The sequence below is a fragment of the Manis javanica genome, chromosome 2, assembly GCF_040802235.1.
Source record: "Manis javanica isolate MJ-LG chromosome 2, MJ_LKY, whole genome shotgun sequence".
In the NCBI taxonomy this organism is placed as follows: Eukaryota; Metazoa; Chordata; class Mammalia; order Pholidota; family Manidae; genus Manis; species Manis javanica.
In genome coordinates this window covers 20,032,054-20,059,600 of record NC_133157.1, presented here as the reverse complement: position 1 = coordinate 20,059,600, position 27,547 = coordinate 20,032,054, and the positions used below count along the sequence as shown (strand labels likewise).

Genomic DNA, 27,547 nt, shown 5'->3' with positions numbered 1-27,547 from the left:
TCCTAAGGATTGTCAGGACTAAAGACATTGGGAGAATGGTAATGTCTTAGGTGGCTCGCCTGCCTTTACCTTTTAACACTCATGGCCCCTTCAGAATGCTTAACTGTGTTTGTTAATTCCTCTGAGAGGGTCATATAATTCCATTTCCAAAACAACTTTCCGATTTTTTAAATTTAAGTAGAATGGGCTTTGTTAGCATGAAAACTAAACAGAATAGAGGGCTTGCTGAAGGCCTGGTTGTGCCGTGTTTTCTATCAACTCCTGAATGGTCTTGAGAAGTGAGAATGTCCTTCTGGTTTTGTTCTGGAGGGGAGGGATCAGTGTGGGGGTGTTCTGTCAGTCTACTCTTGGATGATGGCCTTGAGTAGAGCAAAGTGAGTATTGTGCTCACCGTTTGGAGACTGGGCCTGTACCTTAGGAATCTGAAGTAGCTGAGGGTCGGTTGAGCCCTGCCTAGAGAAAATGCTAGAAATCATTGAAGCCTCCTCCTACTGGGACTAAGGTTGGAGTTCCTCTGTGAGTTTGAAAAGGCTTTGGTATCATCTTGTCTAACTTCATTTTATAGAGGAAAAACCAGAGCCCCATGGGTAAAGTCGGCCCTCTGTCCTATGGCCACAGCTCTAATAACCAATCACCTTGTATTTGTGTCTTTACTGTTGGCCAAGAGTAAAACTGGAACAGTTCTGGCTTTTCATGGTTGAGTCTCAAATTGTCTCTCTTTAAGTGCAGTTGTGGCTGGGTACACTTGGTTTTCTTTGGAGATACAGAGAAATCAAAGACAAATTAAAGTGTTATCAGACCATGTGGAACAGACAGGCAATGTTCAGTGAACAATGAGGACAGTTTGTACAGGAAAGATGGCTGAAGTCATGCTTTCCATGGATGCTGTGGACAGAGTGAACACTGCATGGGCTGAGGGTACCAAAGCTATCCTCAGGCTCAGGACTCAAATTAAACAACCTGTAGACATCTTTAGGCAAGCCCCTATGTGAGAGTTCACATCCTACAGATGATGTGTGTGTAAAATGTAGTTAGGATAGGGATGGGCTGGGAGAGAACATCTTAGCATCCTTACCGAATTTCTGGCAGTGCCTTTTAAGTACTGGTATCATTATGATCAGGCCAAGAGTTGGAGAAGCTTCACTTAAGACAGTTAGGGCAGGACCATTTTATTTCCTGTACTGCCTTATTCATAGAAGGTGGTCAGCAAATACTTAATTGAATTTGACAATGTGGGGAATTTGGAACATTTACAGCTATATTGGAACAATACAGTATATACAGTATTACATGGCATGTAATTTGTTATTTTAAGAGATGGGTTAATCTCCAAGTCAAGGAGCATGCCTATCTCAGAGGTCTTGGTGAATGACTGGGCCGCTGCAGGCAGAGTCAGAAGAGTGGGCAGGAAGGAAAAGCTACACAGAGGAAGTGGGCTTTGGTTGGAGACTCGAGTGACATATAGCAGTTAGCTCTGCAAGGATCAGAGGAGTGAGCATTTTATTTTAGGCAGAAAGAATAACCAGTGCAAAGGTTCTAAAGCAGAAATGAGCTTGGTGTCTTTGCAGATCCGAAAGGACAGTGAGTGGAGCCTAATGAGCAGGTGGGGGGAAGTGAGGTCCAAGAGATAGGCAGCATCTTAAAGGCCATGCTTGATAAGAGTCCAGACTTCATTCTTCGGAATAAAAGTGAAGCCATTCAGATTTATTCAGGGGAATGACAGGATATAGTTTTTATTTAAAGATGACAACTAGTGCTGCAGGATGGAGGATGGGTTGTGGAGTTACGGAGACCACGCAGGAGATTGTCACAGGGAGCCAAGAGGCAGACAACACAGGTGGTGGAGCTTGGGCTGTGGTGGTGCACAAGTGGGTGGATTTGGGCACATTCTGATGAAGAGCCAACTAGACTTGCTGCTATATTGATGGGAAGTAAGAAAAGGAGGAACTGATGTCTCCTGGGTTTTAGCTTCAGTATCTGGGTGGACAATGGGACTGTTTATTGGGATGGGGAAGTTTGGGTGGAAAAGATAGAGCAGCTGGGAATCAAGTTGTTTTGGCCATGTTGAGTTAGTCTTGTCAAATTGTCTTGTCAAATTAGTCTTGTCAAAATGGCCATCCTACCCAAAGCAATTTACAGTCAGTGTAATCCCTACCAAAATTCCAATAGCATTTTTCAGTGAGCTAGAGTAAATAACCTAAAATTTATATGGAACCGTTAAAGACCCCTGAGTAGCCAAAGCAATTTTGACAGAGAAGAACAAAGCTGGGGTATCGTGCTCCCTGATGTACTCTAAAGCTCATGAATATCAGCATGAGAAATTTCTGGGTACATCTCCCCAGGCAAGGGAAGCAAAAGTGGGACTACATCAAACTAAAAAGCTTCTGCGCAGCAAAAGAAACCTTCAACAAAACAAAAAGGCAGCCTATCATATGGGAGAATATATATGCAAATGACATATCCAGTAAGAGGCTAATATCCAAAATATATAAAGAACTTGTACAACTCAACACCAAAAAAACCCAAATAATCTAATTAAAAAATGAGCAGAGGACCTGAATAGACATTTTTCCAGAGAAGACATACACAGATGGCCAGACACATGAAAAGACGCTCCACATCATTAATCATCAGGGAAATGCAAATCAGAACCACAATTCAGTATCACCTCATGCCAGTCAGAATGGCCACTATCCAAAAGACAAGAAATAACAAGTGTTGGCAAGGATGTGGAGAAAAGGGAACCCTCCTACAGTTAGTAGGGATGTAAATTGGTGCAGCCACTGCGGAAAGCAGTACGAAGGTTCCTCAAAAAACCAAAAATCGAATTACCATATGACCCAGCAATTCCACTTCTGGGAATTTACCAAAAGAAAACAAAATCACTAATTTGAAAATATATATTCACCCCTATATTCATTGCAGCATTATTTACAATTGCAAAGACATGGAAACAACTGCAAAGCCTATCAAAAAATGAATGGATAAAGAAGATGTTGTACATATATACAATGGAATATTACTCAGCCATAAGAAGAAGGAAATCTTGCTATTTGCGACAACATGGATAGACCTAGAGGGTATCATGCTAAGTGAAATAAGCCAGGCAGAGAAAGACAAATATGTATGATTTCACTTACATGTGAAATCTAAAAAACAAACCAACAAAAAAGAAATACACCCACAAATATAGACTACAGACTCTTGGATACCGTAGGGAGGGTGGTGAGGGGATGGGTGAAATAGGTCAAAAGGGGATAAAAAGGTACAAATTGCAAATTGTAAAATAAGGTAGACACAGGAATGGAAATAAAACATAGAGAATATAACCAATAATACTATAATATCTTGGTATGCTAATGGAGTAACCACTTATGATGGCAAGCATCTAGTAATGTATATAATTACTGAATCACTATGTTGTACATCTGAAACCAATATGATACTGTATATCAACTTTATTCCAATAAAAAACTGCCTGTTAGTTATTAGAGCTGTCATGGCCATTGGTGATGAGTTTAGAGTGGGAATAGCAATTCGGGACCGCATATATAGGTGGTGCTTAAGTCTGTGCGAGGGGGCAGACATCTAGTGACACGGGTCTGCACCCTGAGTCATAACAAAATGTAGTGGTCTAGCACCTAATTAGGAGGAGGAACAAGTAGAAAATGAGCCTAAGAAGGACTGATCAGTGTAGTAGGAGAAAAAATGTAGAGGATTGCCTCAATGAAGCAAGAGAAATGTTTTAAATGTTTGAGGAGGAGCATGATTAAGAGGAAGCACTGGATTTAATAATTAGGAAGGCATTGGTGATGGTGATTACAGGTGTGAGATGTGGATGTAGAAGTCTGGGTCTAAAGACAGTCTTTGAGTTGGAGATATTTTAAGCAACGTTCTGGGACAGCTCTTTTCAATATGTCCATTTTTTAATGTTTGGTTTTTTTTCCCGCCTGCCCACCTTTTCCATAAGGGGCCACAAGGTGGAGCTAATGAGTCAAGTGACTGCTTTGGGTTGACTGCTTCTAGTCCCTTTCAAAAAGAAAAAGGAGGTTTTCTGGGAGATTGAGTTGGGGGAAAGAGTCCTCCTTCCTAAATAAAAGGGGTTACAGATGGAGGGCTTAATTTCCTGAAAATGTGAAGAAGCAGGATGTGGAAATCTACATGATGATCTCAAATATTTTTAAAAATCAGAAAAATATAAAATTAAAAATCTGAGATTTCCAGTGATGGCAGACTGAATATATAAATGTCCTCTTCTTCATGAAACTGCACCAAAATGACACTAGAGTGATATACATATTTTTAAAGGTATCACCCTACAAAGATAAAAAGCAACAAGAGGGGAAACAATGGCAATAAAACTGGGACTGGAAGGCAAATTGAGAAGTGATGACGGATTTAGGTACCTCAAAAAAAGCTGCCTTTCAAGCTGACTGTGGGGGAAAAAACTTAGAAGCTGCTTGATTCACACCGTGGAATCCTTCATATTGGTCTAGAGTTGGCGACACTAAGTACCTCTGAGACTGGAGATGGAGCAAAGAGAAAGGTGAGTCAGGAACCTGTTTACGAAGCAGTTAGGTAGAGCCTGCAGTCCCTCCCTTCTCACACAGGGGCCACTGTCCCTTCTCCGCGCTGGCAGAACTGGAGGCATGTTCCCTGGAGGGGTGAACAGAGGACTTCTGGACTGAGGGGCCCCAGGCACAGTTGAGGGTAGGGACTAAAACCCTAAGGTCGGGATGTTAGGTAAAAGGTTACTGAATGTTAAGACTCAGAATTCTTCCTCTGCTTGGCTCTCAGCCGTAGATATTCCCTGCAGAAGAGTCTTTTCTAGACAATCTGAACAGAACGAGAAAAGAAACTTGAAGATACTGATACTGCAGGAGGATCCTCAGTGAAATACATGAATGAACAATGGGGGAAAGACAGTTTTTTTGTCTTTTGTAGAGATCTTTTCTGTCCCAGCAGGATCCCTATAGAGACTTGTCAACCAGCCTTCAATGTGCAGAGAGCGTTCAATCAGGTTTTTAGTTTTTCTTGGGTGAGTAGGCAGACATGAGTCACCGAATACTTAAGGGAAGTTTCTAATATGATATCAAGTAAAAACAATGAAGAAAAAGCATATTGAGTGAAAAATCATTGAGGGAGAAGAAAATTTCCAGGGGAAGAAATCACTAATATCTTCAGAAGAGATGTCACAGCCATAAAACAAAAAAATTTTAAATCCAGAGAACAAGCAAAGAGCACATGGAATGCAACCCATGATAGAAATGGGGGTTGAGGGGGGAGAAAATGTTAAGGAAATCATACATAAAATGGAATAAAAAGACAGAGTATTGGAAAGAAAAAAATATGAAAATGAGAGGACCAGACTGTTGTATCCAATATCTGAATAACAGGAGTACCAGGAAGAAAACAGAAAAAATGAGAAGCATCAAAGAAGTGTGATGCAAGAGAAAAAACTAGAGGACAAAAAGTTTGCAAGAAGAAAAAACTGTGAAGACATAATGTGTTATGCCTGGTTGTGCCTAAAAAATGCGATTTTCCCTTCCTCTACATTTTTCTTTGTTTTTCCACATTTTCTATAACAGGTAAGTTTTAAAATTAGGGGGAAATGTGTGGTTTCATTTTTACCCACATAGCCCTAGAAAATTTAACTCACAAGTGGTCTGTTTTCAATAGAATGAGTGTATAAAAGGAGCATGTCAAAAAAAGCATTGCCTGCAGGACAGTGCCCTCCTGGAGGGCCACCCAAAACACACCCCTAGGCTGTTTCGGGTGTTTAATTTGTTCTCTTTTTCATTTCTTCTATTATGGTAATGGTACCCTCCTTGTTCTACACAGATTGCTCTTGGGTCCTTTGGGTTGTTGGCCCTGGTGTGTCAGAATATGACCCATTCTGTTCTGAGATTCTCCCGTTGGGGCCGAGCTGCTCTTGGACTTTTCACATACCTTCTCAACCCTGCCTGCATCCTAATGTCCGTCTTACAAAAGGATTTGAAGCTTAAAAACCTTCAGGACTTGATGAGGCTTTTTGCATTACTCATCTTTTGCGTAGGGGGCTATTTTTGGACTTCCTTTTCCTCCTTTTCCCATAACCTGGGAGAGACGTGAGCCTGAGCTCTGCGAGTGGAGAGGGGATGAGCCCTCCAGTGATACTGCCCATTGCGGTGCTTTCTTGGAAGAAAGTCCAGTGCAGATACTGAGAGCCAAACCACAGAATGTGTCTGTGGTCTCACCTCCAGACACTCTTGTCATTGTAGTGTAATGGCTATTGTTTGCTTATTGTAAATATTTTGGGTGACAGTAATTATGTTTCTGTTAACTTTTTTATTATGGAAAAACCGAAACATCCAAGACCAGAGGGAAAGCCCAACCAATCCCCTGTCCTCATCAGCCAGCCCACTCATGGCCCATCTTGTTCTAGCTTTACTCCCACCTGCTCCCGACCCCCATCCCCTGGATTATTTTAAAGCAAATCCCAGATGACATATCATTTCATAGTAAGACTCTTAGTACATTTAACAAAATACAAGCATTCTTATAAAAAAAGAAGAGGGCCACATTGTCATCACACCTCAAAAATTTTTTCTTTGTATTTCTTAAAACAATCCAGTGAGTGTGAGTGTTCAGTTTCCCCTGTTCTTCCAGACACTGTTTATACAGTTTTGTTTTTTACAAATAGGGATTCAAATAAAATGCATACTTGGTTGATAGTTTTATTAAATATTTAAAAAATCTCTCCCCATCTATTTATTTTTCCTTGCAATTTATTGTTAAATGGAGTCATTTTTCCTCTCTACATTTAAAAAGAGGACCATATGAAGTATTCTACATTAAAAAATAGAAATGTATCCCGTGTCTCTCATTAAAAGCCACCTCCTCATCCAGGCCCTTCCTGAGCACACCGGGTACAATTCCACCATCCCACAAACCTTCAGCACTTCACATCCTCCTTTCCTGTTTTATTTTTCCTCAATGCTTTGCACTGCCTTACACATTATATATTAATATATTTTACCATGTACCTCCGCCTCCCCCCCTAGAATGTAAGCACTGCGAGGGCATGGCTTTGTGCATTTTGCCCTCTGCCGTATCCCCAGCACCTGGGTAGATGAATGAAGATACCTGAAGGCCGGGCAGAAGCAGGGGTGAGGATGGCTATATAGATGAGGGTACAGGGATGCACCATGTAATGATGGACGTATGTCCATACACACCATGTTTCGATTTACAGTATCTGCTAGAATCAGAGACCCCTGTGAAGTTCTGTGAGAAGCCCAGATGATAAATACCTTGCGCTTGTCACTCAGCGATGGAGCGACCTCTGTGAAGGTGCTGACGTGGCCTGTTGGCCCATTCACCCCATTGCAGGTTCAGGGGCATCAGCCATGGGTTGATTTATTGACAGACCCTGTGTTGTGCGGGGTGGGAGGCAGTTTTTTCCGACCATCACCAGGGGTGTGCAGAGGTGCTCTCAAGGAGGATGGTAGGCTTAAACAGTTCAGCTTGATTCAAACCCCGTTTCCCAGCCTTCAGCATGGTGGGATGGCGGGACCGCAGCTGGGAAAGCCTGACGGAGCCGCTCGGTGCTGGTGGCCAGCGGTGCGGCCTCAACCGGATTTCTCCGCTGGAGCCCCGCACTCTTGTCTGTAAAATGAGGACAGTACCTCCCGCGGCCGCAGGGTGGTCGCGCGGTTTTTTTGCTGTCCGGTGAAGTAGGGGTGTCAGCACAAGTCCTCCAGCTAGTCTACATGAGAAGGAACTCTGGTCACTGCAGGCGAGGCAGGGGGGTGGCGGTGGCCGACCTGGGGCCCCTGCCTGCGGTGCGGGAAGGGGAAGGGAAGCCCCGTGCTGAGCTGAATCCCAGGGCGGTTTTTTTGTTTTTAAGAGCATTTCTAGCTTCGGTTCAGAGGCGCTTGCCATGTTGACAGCGCGCCCCCGGAATGACGCAGCCCTGTCTCTCGAGCCCCACCCCTGCCAGTCTGGGTATGCGAGCTTTTTCCAATACGATGTGACGGTCCTGTGAAGGGTGTGCGTGGCCGTGATGACAACTGCTGCCAGCCGCTCTCCCTGCCGTCCCACCGCGGGACGTGTGTCCTCGGGAAACCACGTGTGTGTGTCCACGGATGGCATCCTCTGCTTATTTCTCTTAGGTGGGGAGTTGTGGTTTTTACTACTACTAACACCAGACCAGTAGATTCAGAATATTTTATGGGCTCTATGAAATCAAGAAAGGACCCCTTATCTATTTTTTCTGTTTTACTTTAGAGATTTGTGCAGTTCCGGTATGACAGCCACTAGTCCCAGGTGGCTAAGTTTAAATTCAAGCGAATGAAAATTAAAAACTGGAGTCCAGCTCCTCCAGTCACACAGTCACATTTCAAGGCTGGGTGGGCATGTGGAGCTAGTGGCCCCCGTGCTACACGGTGCAGGTAACGGAACATTCCCACCGCCACCCAGACGTCTACTGAAGAGCACTGTAAACGTTCTGACCCCAAGGTGTTCAGTGTGGGGAGGGAACTTCAGAGCACTCGGGAGAAAGACGGGTGGCACACAATGAAAAGCAAGCTACTGCCGGTTTTACCTCATGTTTTTCGCATGGTAAAACACTTCTCAAAGCAAATCCTCACTTCAGGGGAAGACTTGAGGTCCCCCGTGTCGACACACTCCATTAGGGGATTGTCCCAGAGTGCTCTCAACTATTGAGATCACCAGTTAGCACGCTGTCAGGGTCACAAGGTGCCCACTGTTTAGCTGAGGAATGGCTCCTTCCTACCCCGACTCCATGCTCTGATGGAACGTTCCTGTTGGAAAAGTGTGAGATGAGACACTTTTGTAGTAATTTGTGACATCTGAGTTAGTGGGAAAGAACATTCTTACCACCTTTAGTTGGCCATTTGTGATTCTACTAAAAGAAGAAAAAAACTTGTGAATGAAACATGTTTTTCTAGAAGGTCGAACGCAGGCTCTTCCGTTCTTCCTGGTGGGGTCTTAGCAGCAGAGCCGGCTAGGTGAGGTAAGGGAAGCACTCATGCCTAGGTGCTGACCTTGTTCTTGCACGGGCCCAGGTATGTCTCCTTAAATCTTGCATCCTGGGTGCCCGGTTTGCCTTGCCTGAGTCTGCCCAGACTGCTCTCTGAGCCCACATACCGCTGGCTGTGGCAGGCTCGCCACCTGGTTCCAGGGATGCCAGACTTGTACGTAGCTGTGGCCTTGTGCTGTGTCTGCACCTCTCTGCCAGCCGGCACCCCTCATGTAGGGGCTGTGTTGTTTGCTCCTTGGATCCCTGGCCCTGAGTGGAGGGCAGGTAAGTGGCTACTGTATCAATGAGCAAATCAGTCCACCAGGGGTCAACTTGATGAACTCCCCTGACTTAGACTTTTCCGTTAACAGCTTAGAGAATGTCCTGCGTTGTCACCTGCCAGGCTCCACATTTTGACAAAGCTGAGTTCTCTCTGCAACTGGGGAAGTCGAGTCCTCTCATCAGCATGGCTGTGGATGGACACCATTCCGCACACTTGCCTTTCTCAGGATTTCTGTCACTTTCAGTATCAGACAGAATTACTGCACGACAAAGCCCAGTCTCTGAGAATGGTTCTCCTGCCCTCCCTCCTCCACCCCTGCTTCCTCCGGAGTCCATGTCAAGTGTCAGGCTACAGCCGGACTGTCCTAGGAGCACAGGGCTGTGGCTGGGTGTGCCGTGATGTGGGGAGGAATGGGGTAACGCACCACCTGCCTGGGGTCTTGGAGGCCCCCTTGTGAACTCGGTGTTACATGCTTCCCCTTTCTGCCTCCCACAGAGCGTACTGAAGAAGAGGGACCAAGTGCAAGCCGAGTACGAAGCCAAGCTGGAAGCTGTGGCTCTGAGAAAGGAAGACCGCCCCAAGGTCAGGAAGCCCCGGGGGTGCCCTGGGCTGCAAGCTGCCATCGCCCTACTCGCGCTAAGGGAATTCTTGTCCTAGATATGCACGACTGGGGTGGTCGGTACTGGCTGGGCTGGGCTGATGCTGTTATTTTTGTCATTTTGCTCCCTTTTGTGTCTTATTTCTAGGAGTTCCTAATGTGCACTTGGGGTTCAGTTTTCTGGGATTTTTTTTTTTTATGACTTCTGGCTCTGCCATTCATGGGCGGTCCTCTCTGTTAAATGGGGTTGAGGAGAAAGGGGAAGAGAAGTGTGAGTCATCAGTTTCTCAGAAGTGTGGTTTGTAGACTGGTCCATGAACTGTTAACCAATCCATGATGAGAAAAGTGCAGAAGCTGAGAGTAAACACTTGTAGCAGTCTGACATTTGTGGAATGCTCTAGAGTGCTGTGAAATGAAACTAGCATGGAGAGTTGCATGTGGAGCAAGCCGCATACTAGTTATGCATAGTAGAACTGCAAGTTGGTTGTATTGGGGAAGAGGGACAACAAAAAGTGGCCCTTTCCCAAAAAATTTGAGACGCACTGGTCTGGCTTGCTTGTGGTGCCTTTGAGCTTTGGCGCCGTGCTCTAGAGGACCCTGCTGGAAGGGCACTTCTCCGTACTGGCCCGTCTTTGTTGCTTGTCCCTTCCCCCAGCCACGATGAAAAACCAGTTAAGAGTAGCTGTTTATTCTTACAGTGTGCTTACAGTGTACTAGGCTGTTCATATCATCTCATTTATTCCCCACAACTGTCCTGTGGGTCAGGCACCATTATTCCCATTTTAGAGATGGGCTGACTGAGGCCCAGGATCACACAGCCCGTGTGTGGTAGAGCCAGGATTTTAACCTGCAGTCTGGCCTCAGAACCTTGCCAGTTGCCCTTACATTACTCTGCTCTGTTTTTTTTGCAATTGGAAGATGTGTTTGTTTTCAAAGAAGAGGTGGAGTAGGAAGTGTTATTAAGGAGAAGAACAGCAGGGGTGCGCATTTCAAGGAAACACTCTGACTTCAGATGGCTTTCCTCTGCCTGGGCTCTCGCTGCTGGAAAGGAACCAGCTTTGGGAATCCAAAACCCGTGCCTCAGACAGAAACAGCACACCTCGACTCGATGGGGTACCTTACGTCAGTTGCTTCACATGATCCCAGCAGCCCTCATCTGAGACCTAGAGATGGCGTCATTCTTTCCCCACTTCATGGGTGAGGAAGTGAGGCACAAAGGAGCTCAATAAACTGCCTCGCTGTGTTGATGCCAGCATCTTATCCGACGTGCTGGACGGTGGGCAGACAGTACGTGTTGGTTACACCGCTTCGTGTGTGACCTTGTGATCTACACAAGAGCGGGAAGACCGCATAGATCTCACAGGAAGGCCGGTGATAAGGATCGGGACTCTTGCAGCTGGGACATGGCCAGAGAGCCGGGCACTGTCCCTTTTGCTCCTCTCGCCACTGGCTGGCGGCCTTCTGTCCCGTGTAGAGGCGGTGATGGAAATGCAGCTCGGTGCACAGCTGCCCTCCGTCTTCCAGCTGCCTGTCCCATTGATTGGTTCCTATTATTTTGGAAGGTGCTGTCTGCTGAGCCCATGTCTCAGTCTTATTTAAAGGAATGATATGGAATACTGTGTTCATATATTTTAAAATTACATTCTAACAACCTAGCTCCCCAGTATAAGTCCAGAAGTCACATTTCCTGGCTAGAGAGGATAGGAAAGACAGCAAGTTCTGCCACTGGCCTAGTCTGGAGGTTGAGGATCCTGCATTTAAACATGTTGCTTAAATAGTTCTATCAGCATTTGTACTTGCTCAGCACTGACTACAAGCTTTCTCAGAGGCTGTTTTTGACATTTAATATACGCAGAGTGCTATACGGGACAGAGAGAGGAGCTGAAGGTTATGAATAGTAGGACGAATGAAATGTTGGCTGTTTCTGGCTACCGTGTTCCACCCAGCCAGACTGCAGGAACTCTTGCCTTGTGCCCTGCCCTCCCTGCTGGCCTCTTCTCTTCCCAGTGGCGTTGAAATCTTTGAGCTGCTGCCATAAGCCTCTCCCTGGAGCATCACTTACCCATACAACTCATTCTCTTGGCCACAGGAGTTCAAGATGGGAAGGGTTTCTTTCCAGCCAGTGAGACTGACCAGCAGGTTTCGAACACACCTGCATTCTCTTAGCACACCGTGGGTAGGCAGGCCTCGGCTTCCCTCTTCCTGATGGGACGCTGAGCCGTGCCAGTGGTAGATGAGCCACTTACTCCGCCACTGTGATGATGAGCAGAGCGGGCTGTTGTGGTGTACCAGTGAGTGTGACCTAACAGGGCAGCAGAAAGTGCCACCAGTTTGGGATCTGGGGCAGCAGCTTGGTGGGCAGAGGAGGGCTCAGGTGGTACCTGTCCCAGTCTACCATGGTTTGGTAGCGAGAGCACAGGTTTTAGACTCAGACGTCCCTGGGTTCAAGTCCCAGCTCTGTCCCCAGCTTGGACTGTCTGCTCAGTAGCCTTTGAAGGATTCCACATGTGATTGTTGTGAAATTGGAGAGACCAGCGTAGTGTCTGATGTAGTGACAGCTGCTTCTCCCTCGGTGGAGCCTCCGCTTCCCAGAAGCTCCTGTTGTCTGTAGGAAGAATGCTGAATGAGAACTTGGTCTTCTGGATTTGTTGGCACCTAATAGTTTGTTTTTTTATTAATTTTGTTTTTTCTGGTTGCACTGTTTTCTCAACTTTTTCATCTCATGGCTCATAGAGAAAATGAAAGTATTTGTATGATACTGGGATAAAGAGGAGGTTACAGGAAACTGGTTGTGACCAGCCTGGGACTCTGGCTTGCCCGCGGGTCAGGGGTCAGTGTTGCTATCACTCGCACAGCACCGGTTAGGAAGCTCCGCCCCGTTTCACTCAGCAGCGTATGACTGAGAGGACCACCATCCTGTCAGTGGTCCTGGCTGCTGACCTGTAGCAGCCATGAGCCGCCCCGACCCCAGGTCTTGGGATCACGCCTGCCTTACAGAACCTTTGGGGACTGGATTACCGGTCATCATGGGAGTAGATTACCTGGTATGTCCAGCCAGCTCCATGGAGGAAACTTAGGTAGGGATTTATAGTGTAGGGCTCAGAAGGCCTGGTACACAGGAGGAGCTCAATAGTACGTTTTTAAATGAATGCTGAGTGAGTTTACCTGCCTACCCTCCTGCCCAGTGCACAGAATATACCTAATCTCACCCCACTACCCTTTCCCCATCACTCTAACAGCCCGCATACTGTCACGGGAGTTCTCACGAGGTGGGGGCCCAACATGAAAAATGCCGTCTTCTCCATTTAGAAGTTTCTGTCCTTCAGGTCTTATCTGGCGACTTCTTTTGTTCTTGGTGTGTCGTGATAAGCAGCACCCACCCCTTGGAGTTGGGTAGGCCATCTCCGCATCCTCAGAGACAGGGCAGCGTGGCTCCAGCACCTCAGCCGACAAACGTAGCTAGCCATCGGGATGAGAAGGGATGCTGGGTGTCAGCGGCCAGTGAACTGACCGGCACAGAGGCGAAAGCGAGGGCAGCGCAGCCCGCATGTCTGCTGCCAGCAGCCTCCTCTCCATGAAGCCGGGCAGCTTTGGCAGCTGGGCACTGCAGACGGCTCACCTGATCCCTCCTACTTTCTACTTTTTAAGCACCCTCCCCGACCCCCTGCATCCCTGCGCTCTGCTCTGCTCTCTGAGACTCACTTCCTGCTTGCCCACCGTCTTTCTTCGCTGATGCCCTTATCAACCCTATACATGTAGGCTTCTCCATGAATTCTACCCTTCCACCCTCTTATGTCCCTATATTTTAAAAGTTTCCCTTTATATTAAAAGTTATTTTAATCATGGCAAAATACACATAACAAGGAGTTTACCATCTTAACTGTTTTTAAGTGTGCTGCTCAGTAGTGTCATTCACTTTGTTGTGCAACCTCCAGAAGTCTTCTCAGCTTGTAGAACTGAAACTCTGTACCCTTCCCCCAGCCCCTGGCACCTACCGTTTTACTTTGTTTTTCTGTGAATTCGACTATTCTGGGTACTTTATATAAAATGGCGTCATATAGTACTTGTCTGTTTGTGACTGGCTTACTTCTCTTAGCATAATGTCCTCAAGGTTCTTCCATATTATAGCTTGCATCTGAATTTCTTCCTCTTTAAGGCTGAGTAATGTTGCATTATATGTATGTACCATATTTTGTTCATCCATTCATCTGTGGATGGACACTTGAGTTGCTTCCACCATTTGTTTATTTTGAATAATGCTGCAGTGACTAAGGGGGTACAAATATCTCTGAGACCCTGGCTTTCAAACTTTCAGATGTGCACCCAGAAGTGGAATTGCTGGATCATATGGTAATTCTGTTTTTAATTATTTGAGGCACTGCCATACTGTTTTCCACATCTCCAAGGGTTCCAGTTTTCCATGTCCTCATCAGTATTTGTTCTTTTCTGTTTTTTGGGAGGCTGGTAGCCATCCATCCTAATGGATGCAGGGTGTTATTGTTGGTTTTGATTTGCATTTCCCTAATGATTAGTGATGTGGAGCATCTTTTCATATGCTTCTTGGCCATTTGTGTATCTTCTTTAGAGAAATGTCTATTCAAGCCCTCTGCTCACTTTAAATTGGGTTGTTTTTTTTACTGAGTTGTCTCAGCTCTCTCTTATGGGGAGGGTCTCACCCTTCCTGTGGCTGCAGCTACCCACCCCCCCTTTATTTGATCTGTGGAACTGTCCTTTATCCTGAACCCTGTGGTATACTATTACCAGCCTAGTCACCCAGACTAGAAACTTCAGGCCCTTCTTCGACTTGCTATCTTATTTCTCACGTGCATTTGGTTGCCGCATTGTCACTTCTGTCTGCACCAGGTTGGTCTGCTCTGTCCTCTCCCTCTGGTGTTACAGCCACTGCCCCAGTTCCAGGGTGCTAAAGGGGATCTCATGCCAATATAGTTTGGTGCTGATTCATCTCTGATTTCTGGTGAAATCTTGGAGTGAGGTAGCATGGGTGAAGGGTGGCATGAAGTTTGAAAGAATATGTTTAATAATAATGTATTTTATATTTGGAAAATGAAAAAGAAACCTATTTTTATATGTAATGGAGTAAAGTTCAGAGAAGTATTTTTTATTTGAGGGGCTATGCAAATGAGAGATTATCTTTTGTGAACAGTGGTTTATAATTTTATACTGATTAGAACTAAGAAATATCTGTTGAGTGCTTAACATATGCCAGGTACCAAGTGTTTTATGCATACTGTCTCATTTAGCTTCATAACAACCTTATAAGGTGGGTTGTGTTATCCAAGAAACTGAGGCATGGCGAGGCCCAACATCACCCATTTAGTGAGTGGGTAGATGCAATATTCAAACATTGGAAGACTGGCTCTAGAACTGTCTATATAGTTAGAGAAACACAAGGCTTTTCTATTGCCCAAAAAGGGGTCACAAGTTAAATGGACCTCAGAAAACCTAGCCGCCAGGAAGCGTCCCGGGCTTCTCTTCCCTCACCCATCATGCCAACTGGAGTTCGCTTTCTCTGCCCTTGTGGGCACTGTGGCCAATAGCTATTCCAGAGATGGGTCCAGGTGTCATCTCACTGCTGTCACTTGCATGTACTGTCACTCTGGAGTTCCCTGTTGCCCATCGTCACATGTCCCACTTGTATCGTTTTAAGGAGTTGCCTCAGTGGTGTTTCCCCAAGGAGGCCTGACCCCTCATCCAAGTGGGGCTCACTCTCCAGCTGCAGCTTGTCCTCAGCACGCTCCTGCTGGGCTCAGGGCAAAGCGAAAGCCCTGTAACATCTCACTGTGACGTCTAGACTTGTTCATTTCTTCCCAGCTAGACTGTAGGCAAGTTGAGATAAGGTTGCCTGTGAGACCAAAGTGCATTTGTGTTCTTCACTTCCAGGCAGTGGGGTGAGTGTCTTGTGAAAATGATAAGCTAAAAATATTTCCCAAATGGAGGGTCAGGCAATTATAAAATCCAGAGCCATGGTTTTGACTCTTAATATCTGTGGGTCCATCAGAAATCCCACCCCCAGAACAGACCCAGGAACCTTCCCTAGAAGGTTTCATTATGGGACACAGGAGAATAGTAGGGTCGTGCCAAAGACTGCTGTGTATTTGTAAAATCTGCGCACATGTATACATATGGATAGGTTAAAAAAAACACAAAAAAACAAAGACTTGTGGCTCTGAATTGCAGTGTTTCTTCTTCCTGTTTGGAAATGGGGGGTGGAGGGAGTATTTCTCTCCTGAGTCTCTGTTGTGCTTAGATGGGCTTGAAGATTTGGGTCAGCATAGCCCTTTTCAGAATTCCTTCTTAGACCTGAAAACCCAAGGGCCTGCCTTCAACTAAATGCCTCCAGAGGAGAGGGTGTGTTGATGGCATTTCACATAGTCCTTTCACAAGTGTGTGAGCAGCGACACATGCAGAGCACCCAGTTATGCATCCCCCTTGCAGGTGCCAGCAGACGTTGAGAAGTGTCAGGATCGGATGGAGTGTTTCAATGCTGATCTGAAAGCTGACATGGAGAGGTGGCAGGACAACAAGAGGCAGGACTTCCGGCAGCTGCTCATGGGAATGGCTGACAAGAACATCCAGTATTATGAGAAGGTACTGAGTGTGCTGGTAAGACCACATTTCCTCTAGCCAGGGCTTTCAAAGGGCCTGCCAGAGATGCAGAAGCAGGGAGCCTGCCAGTCCCACTCCCTCCCTTATTTTATGCGTGTAGTCTGAGCAAGTCTGGTTGTGCTGGACGCTGCATGAGCTTGGAGGCAGAGGCCCCCAGGAGCCCACGGGGTCTCCTCGCACACTGCTCCGCATGCAGCAGCTCTGTCTCTGTGCCCTCTGAACCGGCCGCTGGCTGCTCCCCAGTCAGCCAGGCCACGGCGCAGGGACGCCCCTGGGAAATGGAGGCTGGGGGTGCTCAGGGTGCCTGTGGTTCCACAGACAGAGGGTCTCCCCCCTCACTGCTGCACGGAGCCCTTTGGTCATCTGGTGAAGCCTGTAAACAGATACCTTCTTAAACTACTGTTTGTTTTCAAAATACTCTTTTTAAATACCTAAAAGAAAGGTGTGTAGGAGTCCAAAGGAAGACCATTAAAAATAATGCTTTTCATGAGTGCCCTTCATCTGCAGGCTTCAGGTTAAGCTCCCCAGACACACACCACACACACACACACACACACACACACACACACACACACCAGAACACATACACACACACACCAGAACACATACACACACACACCAGAACACACACACACACACACACACACACCAGAACACATACACACACACACCAGAACACATACACACACACACACACCAGAACACACACACACACACACACACACACACACACACACACACACACACACACACCAGCACGCGCGCGCACACACACACACACACACACACACCACCACCACCACCACCACCACCACCACTACCACCCACCCCCAGAACATTTCTCCTAAGGAATCCTATGTTTCTTTTTTTTTGTAGATAATTATTTTTTATTGAAGGGTAGTTGACACACAGTATTACATTAGTTTCAGGTGTACAACACAGTGATTCACATTTATATACATGATAATTCTAGGTACCAGCAATCACCATACCAAGTTGTTACAATATTTTGACTGTATTTCTTATGCTATACATTACATCCCGGTTACTTATTTATTTTACAATTGGAAGTGTGTACTTTTTTTTTTTTTTATTTTTGTGAGGGCATCTCTCCTATTTATTGATCAAATGGTTGTTAACAACAATAAAATTCTGTACAGGGGAGTCAGTGCTCAATGCACAATCATTAATCCACCCCAAGCCTAATTCTCGTCAGTCTCCAATCTTCTGAAGCATAACGAACAAGTTCTTACATGGAGAACAAATTCTTACATAGTGAATAAGTTACATGGTGAACAGTACAAGGGCAGTCATCACAGAAACTTTCGGTTTTGATCACGCATTATGAACTATAAACAATCAGTCCAAATATGAATATTCGTTTGATTTTTATACTTGATTTATATGTGGATACCACATTTCTCTCTTTATTATTATTATTTTTAATAAAATGCTGAAGTGGTAGGTAGATGCAAGATAAAGGTAGAAAACATAGTTCAGTGTTGTAAGAGAGCAAATGTAGATGATCAGGTGTGTGCCTGTAGACTATGTGTTAATCCAAGCTAGACAAGGGCAATAAAACATCCATGGATGCAGAAGATTTCTCTCAAAACAGGGGGGGGTGAGGTTCTAAGCCTCTCCTCTGTTGATCCCCAATTTCTCACCTGATGGCCCCCCTGAGACTGTGCCTGTCTTAGGTTGTTCCTCCCTTGAGGAATCTTACCCGTCTCTGGCTAACCAGTCGTCTTCCGGGGCCATACAGGGAAATGTAAAGTTGGTAAGTGAGAGAGAAGCCTTATTGTTTGAAAAGGTTAGTTTTTTACTTCTTTGCATGTTTATGCCCTGTGGCTTCTATGCCCAGCATTTGTCTTGAGGTATCTTTACCACTTGGAAGAATTATGATACTCGGTAAATTCGATATGAGGCACGAATTCTATTTAAGGGTTGTAATTAGGAGGAAGAAGAAAAGCTATAGAAGTAGCAGGCGGAAGAAAACATGGGAAGATTGATTATTTCTTTGACATATCTTCTTGTAGAGTAAAAATCCTATGTTTCTTAAAAGCTTAAAGTCATAGATGAAGAATGGCCTGATCACAAATGAACAGGTAACCTGTGGACTTGAAATCAGACTGATCAAAGATGAACTCGGCTATTCCCACCACAATTCTAGAAACATGTCCTCATCCCAAAGTGGAAGAATCCATTTACTTTGAAGGTTTTGATAGTCCTGGCTGCCGTTCAGAGGGAGTGTGTCTGCGTCTTTATCTAGAGGAGGGTTCAGGAAAACAAAACCATGGAATAGAATGGCCCTTACATGCCAGGTCTGAGGAGGGAGACCCCTCCTTGAGAGGTAGAGAGCAAGGTGGCACACCCCTTTTCTCAGTGCCATCTCCACGGAGCCCCTGCTGTGTGTCTGGACTGCCACTAGGCTGGGTGTTCTGCATAAGTCCGCTCATTCTGTTTAGCCCTCACTAACACTGTGAAGTGGGCTTTGTGATTCTCAGTTTAAAGCTTAAGACACGGAGGCTCAGCCAAGTTTAAATTGCCCAAGGTCACACACCGTGTGAGTGACCCAAGAGGCTCGGGCTCGGCTCTGCTGGGCCCACAGGTCTGGAAATCCCCACTGCCACACACTGTCAGTGTGGGGGACAGGGGTCACGTGCTTTCATGACCGTCCTGAGCGCCCAGAGGTGGAAAGATCAGTCTGTGTGAAGTCAAGGCCTCATTCCTCTACTGACTGTGCCCCTCAGCAGGGCGCCTCTCTGTGCCCTGTTTCTTCATCTGTAAAATGGGAGCGATCCTTCTCCAGTGAATGACTGAAGATGCAATGAATAATCCATACCCGAGTACCGAGAACACGCATGGCCCATGGTAAACACTCAGTAAATGGCATTTCCTCTCCCCTGCTATTCAGCGGCCGTCTCACTATGCCCAGGCTGACTTGATTGGATGCGTCCCTCACTCCTCTTGGCCATTAATCCCAGCATTCCCAAGGCCCTGGTCCCAGGACTCAAGGCCAGGTCTTATATCTATATTGAGTAGTTTTCCCATGTACCACAAAGACTACACTGTCTTGGGGGTCTTGGCTTGGCTCCTCCATGCATTTAACAAATGCTTGCTGTATGCTTGCTGTGTGTAAGAGCTGGGTGTATGTCAGTAAATGAAACAGCAGGATTCCTGCCATCAAGGGGCCTTCAGTCTAGTGAGGTACATGTTTATCCAAGAATCCCACCACGTCAGAGTGAGATAAGTGCTCTACAGGAAAAGTCCAAGAAACTATACGAGGAAACACTAGGGGTGTAATTCAGATCAGGGATGAAGGGGCCAAGTGGAGTGGGCAGGAGAAGCCAGTCTGAGGAAATGACACTTACTGTGAATCTGCACATGTCATCTCATTCCGTTTCGCCCTAACTGTGACACTGGTGACAAAGACCTGAGGAACGGGTGTTCCAGGCACAGGAAGCTTCATGGGCAAGGGCACTGAAGCGGAGACAAGCTTGAGCATTTGAAGACTGGAGAGCTGGTGTGGCCTTGGCTGCCCATCTGAGGACCCTCCCAGATCTGAGATGATGGCCTTGGGAGAGGGCAGGACCCAGAGTGGCGCAGACCCTGGGCTCTGGCCTAAAACAAGTTCTGTGAGGATCCCCAGGCTTCCTTACTAGGGCAGGGTCTGAGTGTAGCTCCTCCCACTTGGTGTCACGGAGGAACCGGGGAGGGATCTCACCATCCTCTCCCTGGCATGACCTGCGATGCCTTCCTCCTCCCACCTGCTCAGAGCTCCTCCCCGGGGACTCAGCTCAGAGTCCTGCTCCCTCCCTGGGCTGCTTCCAGGAAAGGCCGTGTCTGGTTCTTCTGTCCTTCCCTTTATGCAAAAGCTTGCTCCAAGGGGGGGATCATTTTTGCTAAGCAGGTGCTGTCAGAGGAGAATGCCAGAGCCTTCTAAGTTCCTGGCCCTTCATGAGGATCTGGGATGAGGGATTGAGGTAGTGGAAAGAACATCCGTTTTGGAATGATGAGCTCTGCCTCCTACCAGCTGTGGATGCTGGGCAAGTTGTTTAACTTCTCTGGCTCTCATTTTTCCCTATGAAATGTGTTTGTAATAAGTAATAATTGTACTTCATAGAGTGGTGAGGGCTAGTGAAAGTGAATATAAAATACAGAATAGTAGACAGAAGACTTAATAAACATAGAGTTCCCTCCCCACATTTTCCTTTCAGGAGATCCAGGAGTGGATCTGAGGTTGATGAGGAAGAGCAGGGTTTCTGCTTTTCGAGTTGGGTGGCTGCTCGTTCCAATCTGATTCACGTCCTTATGCCCCCCTCCCGGCCTCGGGGCAGTGTCTGTCTCCTGGCTGAGAACCCAGAGTTTCATCGAGGGTTTGCAGCCTGGTCTCTTTGCTGCATTTTGAAGGGAAAGAATTTCTCAGGGAATACCTTTCCACTCACTTATGGCCAGTGCATTTAGGCCTTGTAGAGACACCACTGTCTTTCATAGAGATTGGGGTGGTGTATTCAGAACAAACACGTGTTATCTCCTGTTTCTAATAGTTATGGATAATACATGTAGGCATCACTAGACAAAGGCAGCCCCCTGGGATCAGCCGTGGAGGGGTAGATGGGAGCAGAACAAGAAGCCGACCCCGAAATCTGAAACCCAGTGCTGATACTGTGTGTGTGTGTTGTCATTGCAGTGCCTCATGGCGTGGGAGTCGATTATTCCGCTCCTGCAGGAGAAACAAGAAGCCAAGTGAGTTCCTTCCTGGGACAGAGACTTCTACCTGCACAGGGCCTGGCACCCGATTCCAGAATGTTCCTGCAGGGCCAGAGAAGCAGCACTGAGAAAACGACCACAGAAACGTCTCTCCTTCATGTATTTCTTTCCCTTCCCCTCCTTCCTTTGTCCGATAGTTGTTTTCGGTTAGTATTTATTCCTTGGTGGAGTCTGTAAAGCCGTAATCATCTCAGTGAAAGAAGCTGACCTCCATGTGGGGAGGGACTGGTTAAATGGAGCACCACGAAGCTTTGAAACTGAGGGACAAGACGCCTCTCAGCTGACGTTCCGACATCTCATTACAGTTTTGGGTTTGGAGACATGGAGTTGCCAGTTGTGGAAGAGAACCCAGGTCCCGCTTTTCAAAGACATGAGGGAGACATGAACAGAAGGCAGCGCTTGCCTTCCGTGGATGCGTTGGGGCTCTGCAGCTGGCCTCCATGGGCCCTGACCTGGCTCAGTCTAGAAGGAGGAGTTGGCACCTCCATGGAAAGTCTTTAATGTACAGAGGCCTGTAGCTGTGACTGGCCTGCTGCCTGCATGTGATGAGTGACATCTGTTTTATGGTTTTGGTTCATATAGGACCAATGAGGTCAGTGTCTGTATGTATCAGTGCTAGAGTGAGCTAGCCAGCATCCTGTCCTTATGCGATGCCTTGAGCAGCTGAGGGGGCATTGCTCTCCCAGCTGGTTTCTGACACTAGAATGCAGTAGATTGGAAACTGTTTTTGTGTAAAATGAAAACAGGTGAGTTTTTCTCTGTGCGGTTCTTCAGTGTTTTTCTTTTGCTTGTTAAATGTCGTCAGACTAGAGATTAAGCTTGTTTGGGAATATCTATTGTCTTGAAGTCAGAGTAGCTCCCTAGTTGGTGAGATCAGTGGGCATATGCCAGGCCCCACCAACCATGTCTGCTTTGTGCCGGTTGCCTTTACCTCACCAAAAATTCCTAGTTTAATATTTCCCACTATGTCCACTGAGTGTTTAGGCAATGTTTTGGTGAGAACCTGGTGTATTGTTATGACACAGTTGAGATTGTGTAAACTCACTGTGAATGTTCTACATGAAGTGCTTTAACCCTTAATATGGTCAGGAAGAAAAGTGAGTATCTGGACAGGCCTCAAAAATGACAAACGTAATACCAAACTCTACACTTCTTGTTCAGCTAAAATCTCAATTTGCAGCCAGATTTCTGGGGACTGCTGGGTGCATCGAAGTCTTCATTTCCAACAATTACCAGGTATACTTTTCAAACCAACAGACTAAAAGGATCTATCTTCCAACTCAAATTTTATTTTTTCTCCTGAAATGAAGCTACATAGGTCATGTTTGTGTTCTTTCGTCTGTGGCTCATTGAAACCTGAGCCTCAAATAAGTGGTATTATTATTATTATTATTTAATGAAACCTGTGCTGGGACATGGCTGCACATGGAAGTTAACCTGTACATACTGGGCAACATGCCACCTGTTGAAGTCACTTCATTCCTCTTCTGACTGCAGGGTTGACCTTGGCTCAGCCATGGCTTTGATGCTGGTGTTGGGGAGGCAGCAGTTGGACAGCACAGAACAGTTTGGTTGTGTGTCGTCATATTTGAAAAAGTTGAAGTTTAAATTATAATTTTTATATCAGTTGGTACTTACCTGCACTGTAAGACCCCTTTCATGCCATTCTAAAATCCTTTGATGTGAATTTTGTTTGGTACAATTAGAAATGATTGATTGCAGCAGAAGGATATGAACAGTCCATCCAGCCCAAGTGGTGATTCAGTGTTTCATTCTACCTCTAAACCATCATGTGGCGTGGGTATGGATGTCTGGGTCCAATTGACAGCTTGCTGGTAGAACAGGGTGTGTATCTAGTAACGGGTTGGTGGCCTTCTATTAATATTTGGAGGAAGACACCAGACCGACTGAGCAGTGAACGCTCATCTTTGGAAATGAACACGTTCCATCTTGCCTTGTGGGAATGTGTGCTTTAAAAATGTCCAGGGTGACGAATGCTTGGGAAGAATTATGGAAACAGTTACCAGAAGACTGGAATTAGTCTGCTTCTAGTAGCCAAAGCCCAGGGACATTTCTGTGTGTAAGGGTCAGTTGGGAAAGAAGGGGCCCTTCAAAAATACCAGCTTCCCATCTGGGACATATGGGGAAGGGGTGGGTGCCCAGTCATTCCCTTACATTACTGGAAGCAGAGAACTGGCTGTGAAGGGATTTGGGCATCCTGGGATATGTCTTTTTCTATTTGTTTGGCTCCCAGGTGATGTTCTAGAGAGAGCTGGAACAAGGCCACTGTCCTCCAGCATGCCATTGATAGCAGAGCTGGGCAAACCAGTGTGTGTTGCAGACTTCCTTGGAGAAATGGTCTTTCTGGAGAAGGGGCCTGTGACCCTTCAGGCTGGCCTCTGATGAGGAGGGGGCAAGGACAGTAGGCAGTGAAGGAGACACGTCCTTGTCCACCCCTGGCTCCACCAGGCCCCTGAGGGGCAGCACCCTCAAGCACTCACGTCATCTCCAGCGCGAAGGTGTCTCCCTGTGAGCAGTGCCAAAGACCACCTTGTCGAGGCTTTACCACCCCATCCTTCTTGGCTCCAGAAAGTTATGGTGCTGAGATCCCCAACTCCTATCTTGTATTTATTTTCCAGGAGGTTTGTACTTAAGAATGCACCTTACCTCGGGCAGACGGATGTGGACAGGTTTTGAGGCTTGATCACAGGGCAGTGGAATAGACCATTATTCTTGTCAACTGCCCCTGGGCCTGGCAAGTGAAAGGTCTCATCCCCCCAGGTTAGAAATCCAGGCTAAGGAATTCTAAGAGAATTCCTAGAGACTGAATAGATGTCAGAGATGCAGATGTTGAAGAAAGCGGCTGTGGTTTGCAGCTGCTGTGGATCTGCTCTTCCTTACCTGGGGGATCGCCAGCAAGGGTCTAGGCTCTTCTGCTCAGTAAGGAGGGAACATCCTACACGGCGAGGTTTGGAGTTGGCTTTTATCCCCTAGTAAGACTTGATGATTCCTGATGAACTCAGGTAAGTGCAATTGTGGAGTTAATTGGCTCGTATCTCCCTGTGCTGCTCCTGGACTCACCAGACCCCTTTTTTGACCTGAAGTAACAAAACCAGCATGACTCTGGGGACTGTAGTGAATGTAACGTAAGTTTGTCTTCATGCCAAATTCCAGCCACACCCGGAGCATGTCCTGCTTGTTGAATTGAATATATTTTTTCACTCGCCATCCGCACGAGGGCATTAAATGCACACCTGCTGCTCAGTGCTTATGAAGCTGCCTTTTGTGATGCAACAACAGGAGTTCTGCTTGAGAGGAGGGTGTGAAGGCCATGTGGAGTTTGTCTCCCGGGCTGGTATCGGCCCAGGAAACGCCCAGAGTGTGTGTGACTCGGCCCCGCCATTGATGGCATTGAAATCGCACGTACCTGGCTTTCAGGTAGTCATCTCTACTCTGTCTGTCCTGAGGGAGGAGGAGGAGCAGGGTGCAGAGCCACCTGCCAGGTCTGTGTTGGCTTTATCTGCTTGGGTCTTGGGATGGGTTAGAATTGGGCTCTCCCCTGGCTGCCCTAGCGGGCACTTCCGCCCAAGACAGGCTGCCTGTGGTCAACGCAGGGCACGCCCATTCCGGGCCCCACCTTCCCAGACGCCTCCTTTCAAGGCCTTTGGAAACTGGGGGATCTAATCATACGGCTGTAGTAACACCGCTTTGCTCTCATCCCCATGTCCAAAATATTTTAGGAATTTGGGTTTGTCTTCTCACTTCAAAAGTCCTCAAGACAGCAGCAGATTGGATACGCCCTCTCACTTCTTATGTTGTCTCTATTCAGATGGCAGGTGGCATTTATCAGTAAATTTGTAAATTTGAGGAAAAAAGCATCTGCAGGGCCAGGCTTGCAGATCAAGTTGGATGTGTCGGCGTTCTCTTCCTCATGATTTTTTAATTCAGTAAATAAACCAGGAAACTGATGTTGCATCAACTTACTCAACAGGTGGTTAGCTTTTTGTTTTAAGGATGTCTGGTCTCCCCATGGCTACACAGATGAGAGTGTGCACAGGGCTGTCTGCACTAGAAAAGCCGGAGGAGGGGGGAGCTTTGTCACGGGGGGTGGGGGGGCTGACTGTTCTTTCATACTCATAAGTATTTAAATGCATTCTGGGTATGGCTGTCTAACCCTTTCTTCGGGGCAGAAAAATCTATTACCCTGGCAGTTTTTTTACTACTACAGATAGCGTGTAAATAAGTGCTTTGAAAAAAAGAACCTTAAGAAACCAGTAAGATATTTGTCTTATATGTAAACATTCTGTGTATTTAGCACTTGAAAATCAACAAAAAGCACTTTTAAAATGCCACAAACTGTTGAAAGCCTAACTTTTTGAGAATTGTCAATACCTATTCATATGCCTTATTCTTCAACTAGTGTTTTTTTTTTTAGATTTTGGATAGAAGGAGGTTTTAGAAATGTAGTCAGTTGTTCAGCTTAAGTACTTGAGGTCTAACACAGCTAGTCCTCCATCCTCTTAGGACAACAAGCAAGGGCTGCCTTTTGCGAGGAGAAAGCTAAGTACTGCTATTGCCAAATGATATTTTTGATAATGTAAGGAAACACAGGGACCACAAAACCTTTTTTTTTGTTTTGCTTCACAGTATGAAAGATAAATTTAGTGCCTTTCGGCACACTTTTGATTGTTGAGGATATATGGTATCAGCGTCGACAAATCACACAGACACAAAGAATTCTAGAGATCATGGACAATACTAAAGGCTTGCCCTGATTCTGCAGAGCAGCTTTTTAAAAGACAACCTTGGTGGGGGCATAGGGGGAGGTAGGCTCAGAGTATCATGTTTCAGGTAGAAATTCTCCACAGATTGCAATGCCAAAAACATGAAACATACTGTGTTGGCTCACCTAATTTAGTCCATTTTTTTAAACAGAGCTTTTACTATGAAAACCAGTGATCGAATATTGCACATACACCTCTTCTGGCAGTGCCACCTTCTCACCAGGTGATTCTGGGCTACTTGTAGGCCAGGTCAGAGGTCATTAACACCTGTCAGCACTCCACATGGACAGGCCTGCTCACAGTCTCAGACCAACCCTCCGATCACTCATGATACTAGGACAAGGAAAGATGGAGGTGGGGAATCACTTTTCCCCTGGGGAGGAAATGGGGATGGGAAGGTAGATTGCAAACAGAATCATGAATCAGTATCATAAAGTGATGCCTGTGTCAGCTGGGCCTCCATCAAATAACAAACCAGCAGCTAACAGCACTGTCACCTGGGCAGCCCTGATGTTTGGGCCTGTCCAGTGGACACCCTGTCCATTGTACTTCTGTGTGCCTGTTCCCTTGATGTCTGTGCATTGGGAGTACATTGAGAGATGATGTACATCTGATATGTTCCCATGAAATGAACTGCCAGCAAACTTTCTAACTTGTATTTTAACTATTGAATAAGAGATAAAAACTTTTGCTTGGGTCATGTCCAAATTCTGGACTGTATCTCTTATTTTTAGAAATCATTCTTTACATTTAAGATTAAAAAAAAAAACACCTGAGATCATGATAAAGTCTTCAGTGTAAATGTGTTCTCTCCATGCTGCCATTAAGCCAAATCAGAAGCTGTGAAAAAAAAAATGCTTGAGAATGTGTAGATGAGAAAGAGATTTATTTACAGATCAAAGTCTTTGTTTTTTGAAGCCACTAATCTTTAAAAGGAATGTCACTTTTTTTCTTCCTTTGTTATAGAACCCAGAGATTGTACAAAGAAAAAAATTTTCTGTTGCATTTTTGATGCCGGCACGAGGTTTTTGTCCACCTTTTTTCATATATCTGTGTATAAAAAATTCTGACCATTGTTTACTATGGGATTAGTATTACATTTTGAGGTAAACAAATGAATTTGTATTGCTTGATAAACTATTAGCTTGTAAATTTAAGAAGGTTTCTTTACCTCAATTAAAGTAATGGACCAATAAACCTATGAAAGATGCTTTCTTTACCTGGAGTCATGTTCTCATTTGTACTGCTTTATTGGACAGGAAAACGTGCGCCTCTTATTTTTTTTATCTTCTCTAATGACATATCTGTTTGCTTGCAAGAATCAGGATATACCAAGCAGCAGGAAAAAATATAACTGGACTGTTTTTCTTCTTCACTTCTTTACAGATTTATCCTCAATATCCCCTCTCCTACTTTTTACAAGTTGGCACCAAGTTGGAGAGAAGCAACTACCTAGTATTTAT

The 27,547-nt window shown here is 45.9% G+C and overlaps 1 protein-coding gene across 5 annotated transcripts in view; it reads left to right on the top strand.

Annotated features, from left to right (window-relative positions):
* SNX30 (sorting nexin family member 30) overlaps window positions 1–27,303 on the top strand; it is a 101,141-nt gene extending 73,838 nt beyond the window's left edge. For 2 of the 5 annotated variants that reach the window (XM_073226049.1, XM_073226056.1), the window contains 3 exons: window positions 9,801–9,887; window positions 16,360–16,527; window positions 21,221–27,303. In XM_073226049.1, coding sequence (XP_073082150.1) covers window positions 9,801–9,887; window positions 16,360–16,527; window positions 21,221–21,280 — 315 coding nt within the window. In that variant the 3' untranslated portion in view covers window positions 21,281–27,303. Of the gene's footprint in view, window positions 1–7,234; window positions 8,154–8,268; window positions 9,776–9,800; window positions 9,888–16,359; window positions 16,528–21,220 lie in introns of those variants that run through there. The other 3 variants (XM_037027376.2, XR_012126702.1, XR_012126701.1) reach the window with 3 other exon arrangements.
* Window positions 27,304–27,547: the final 244 nt, after the last annotated feature.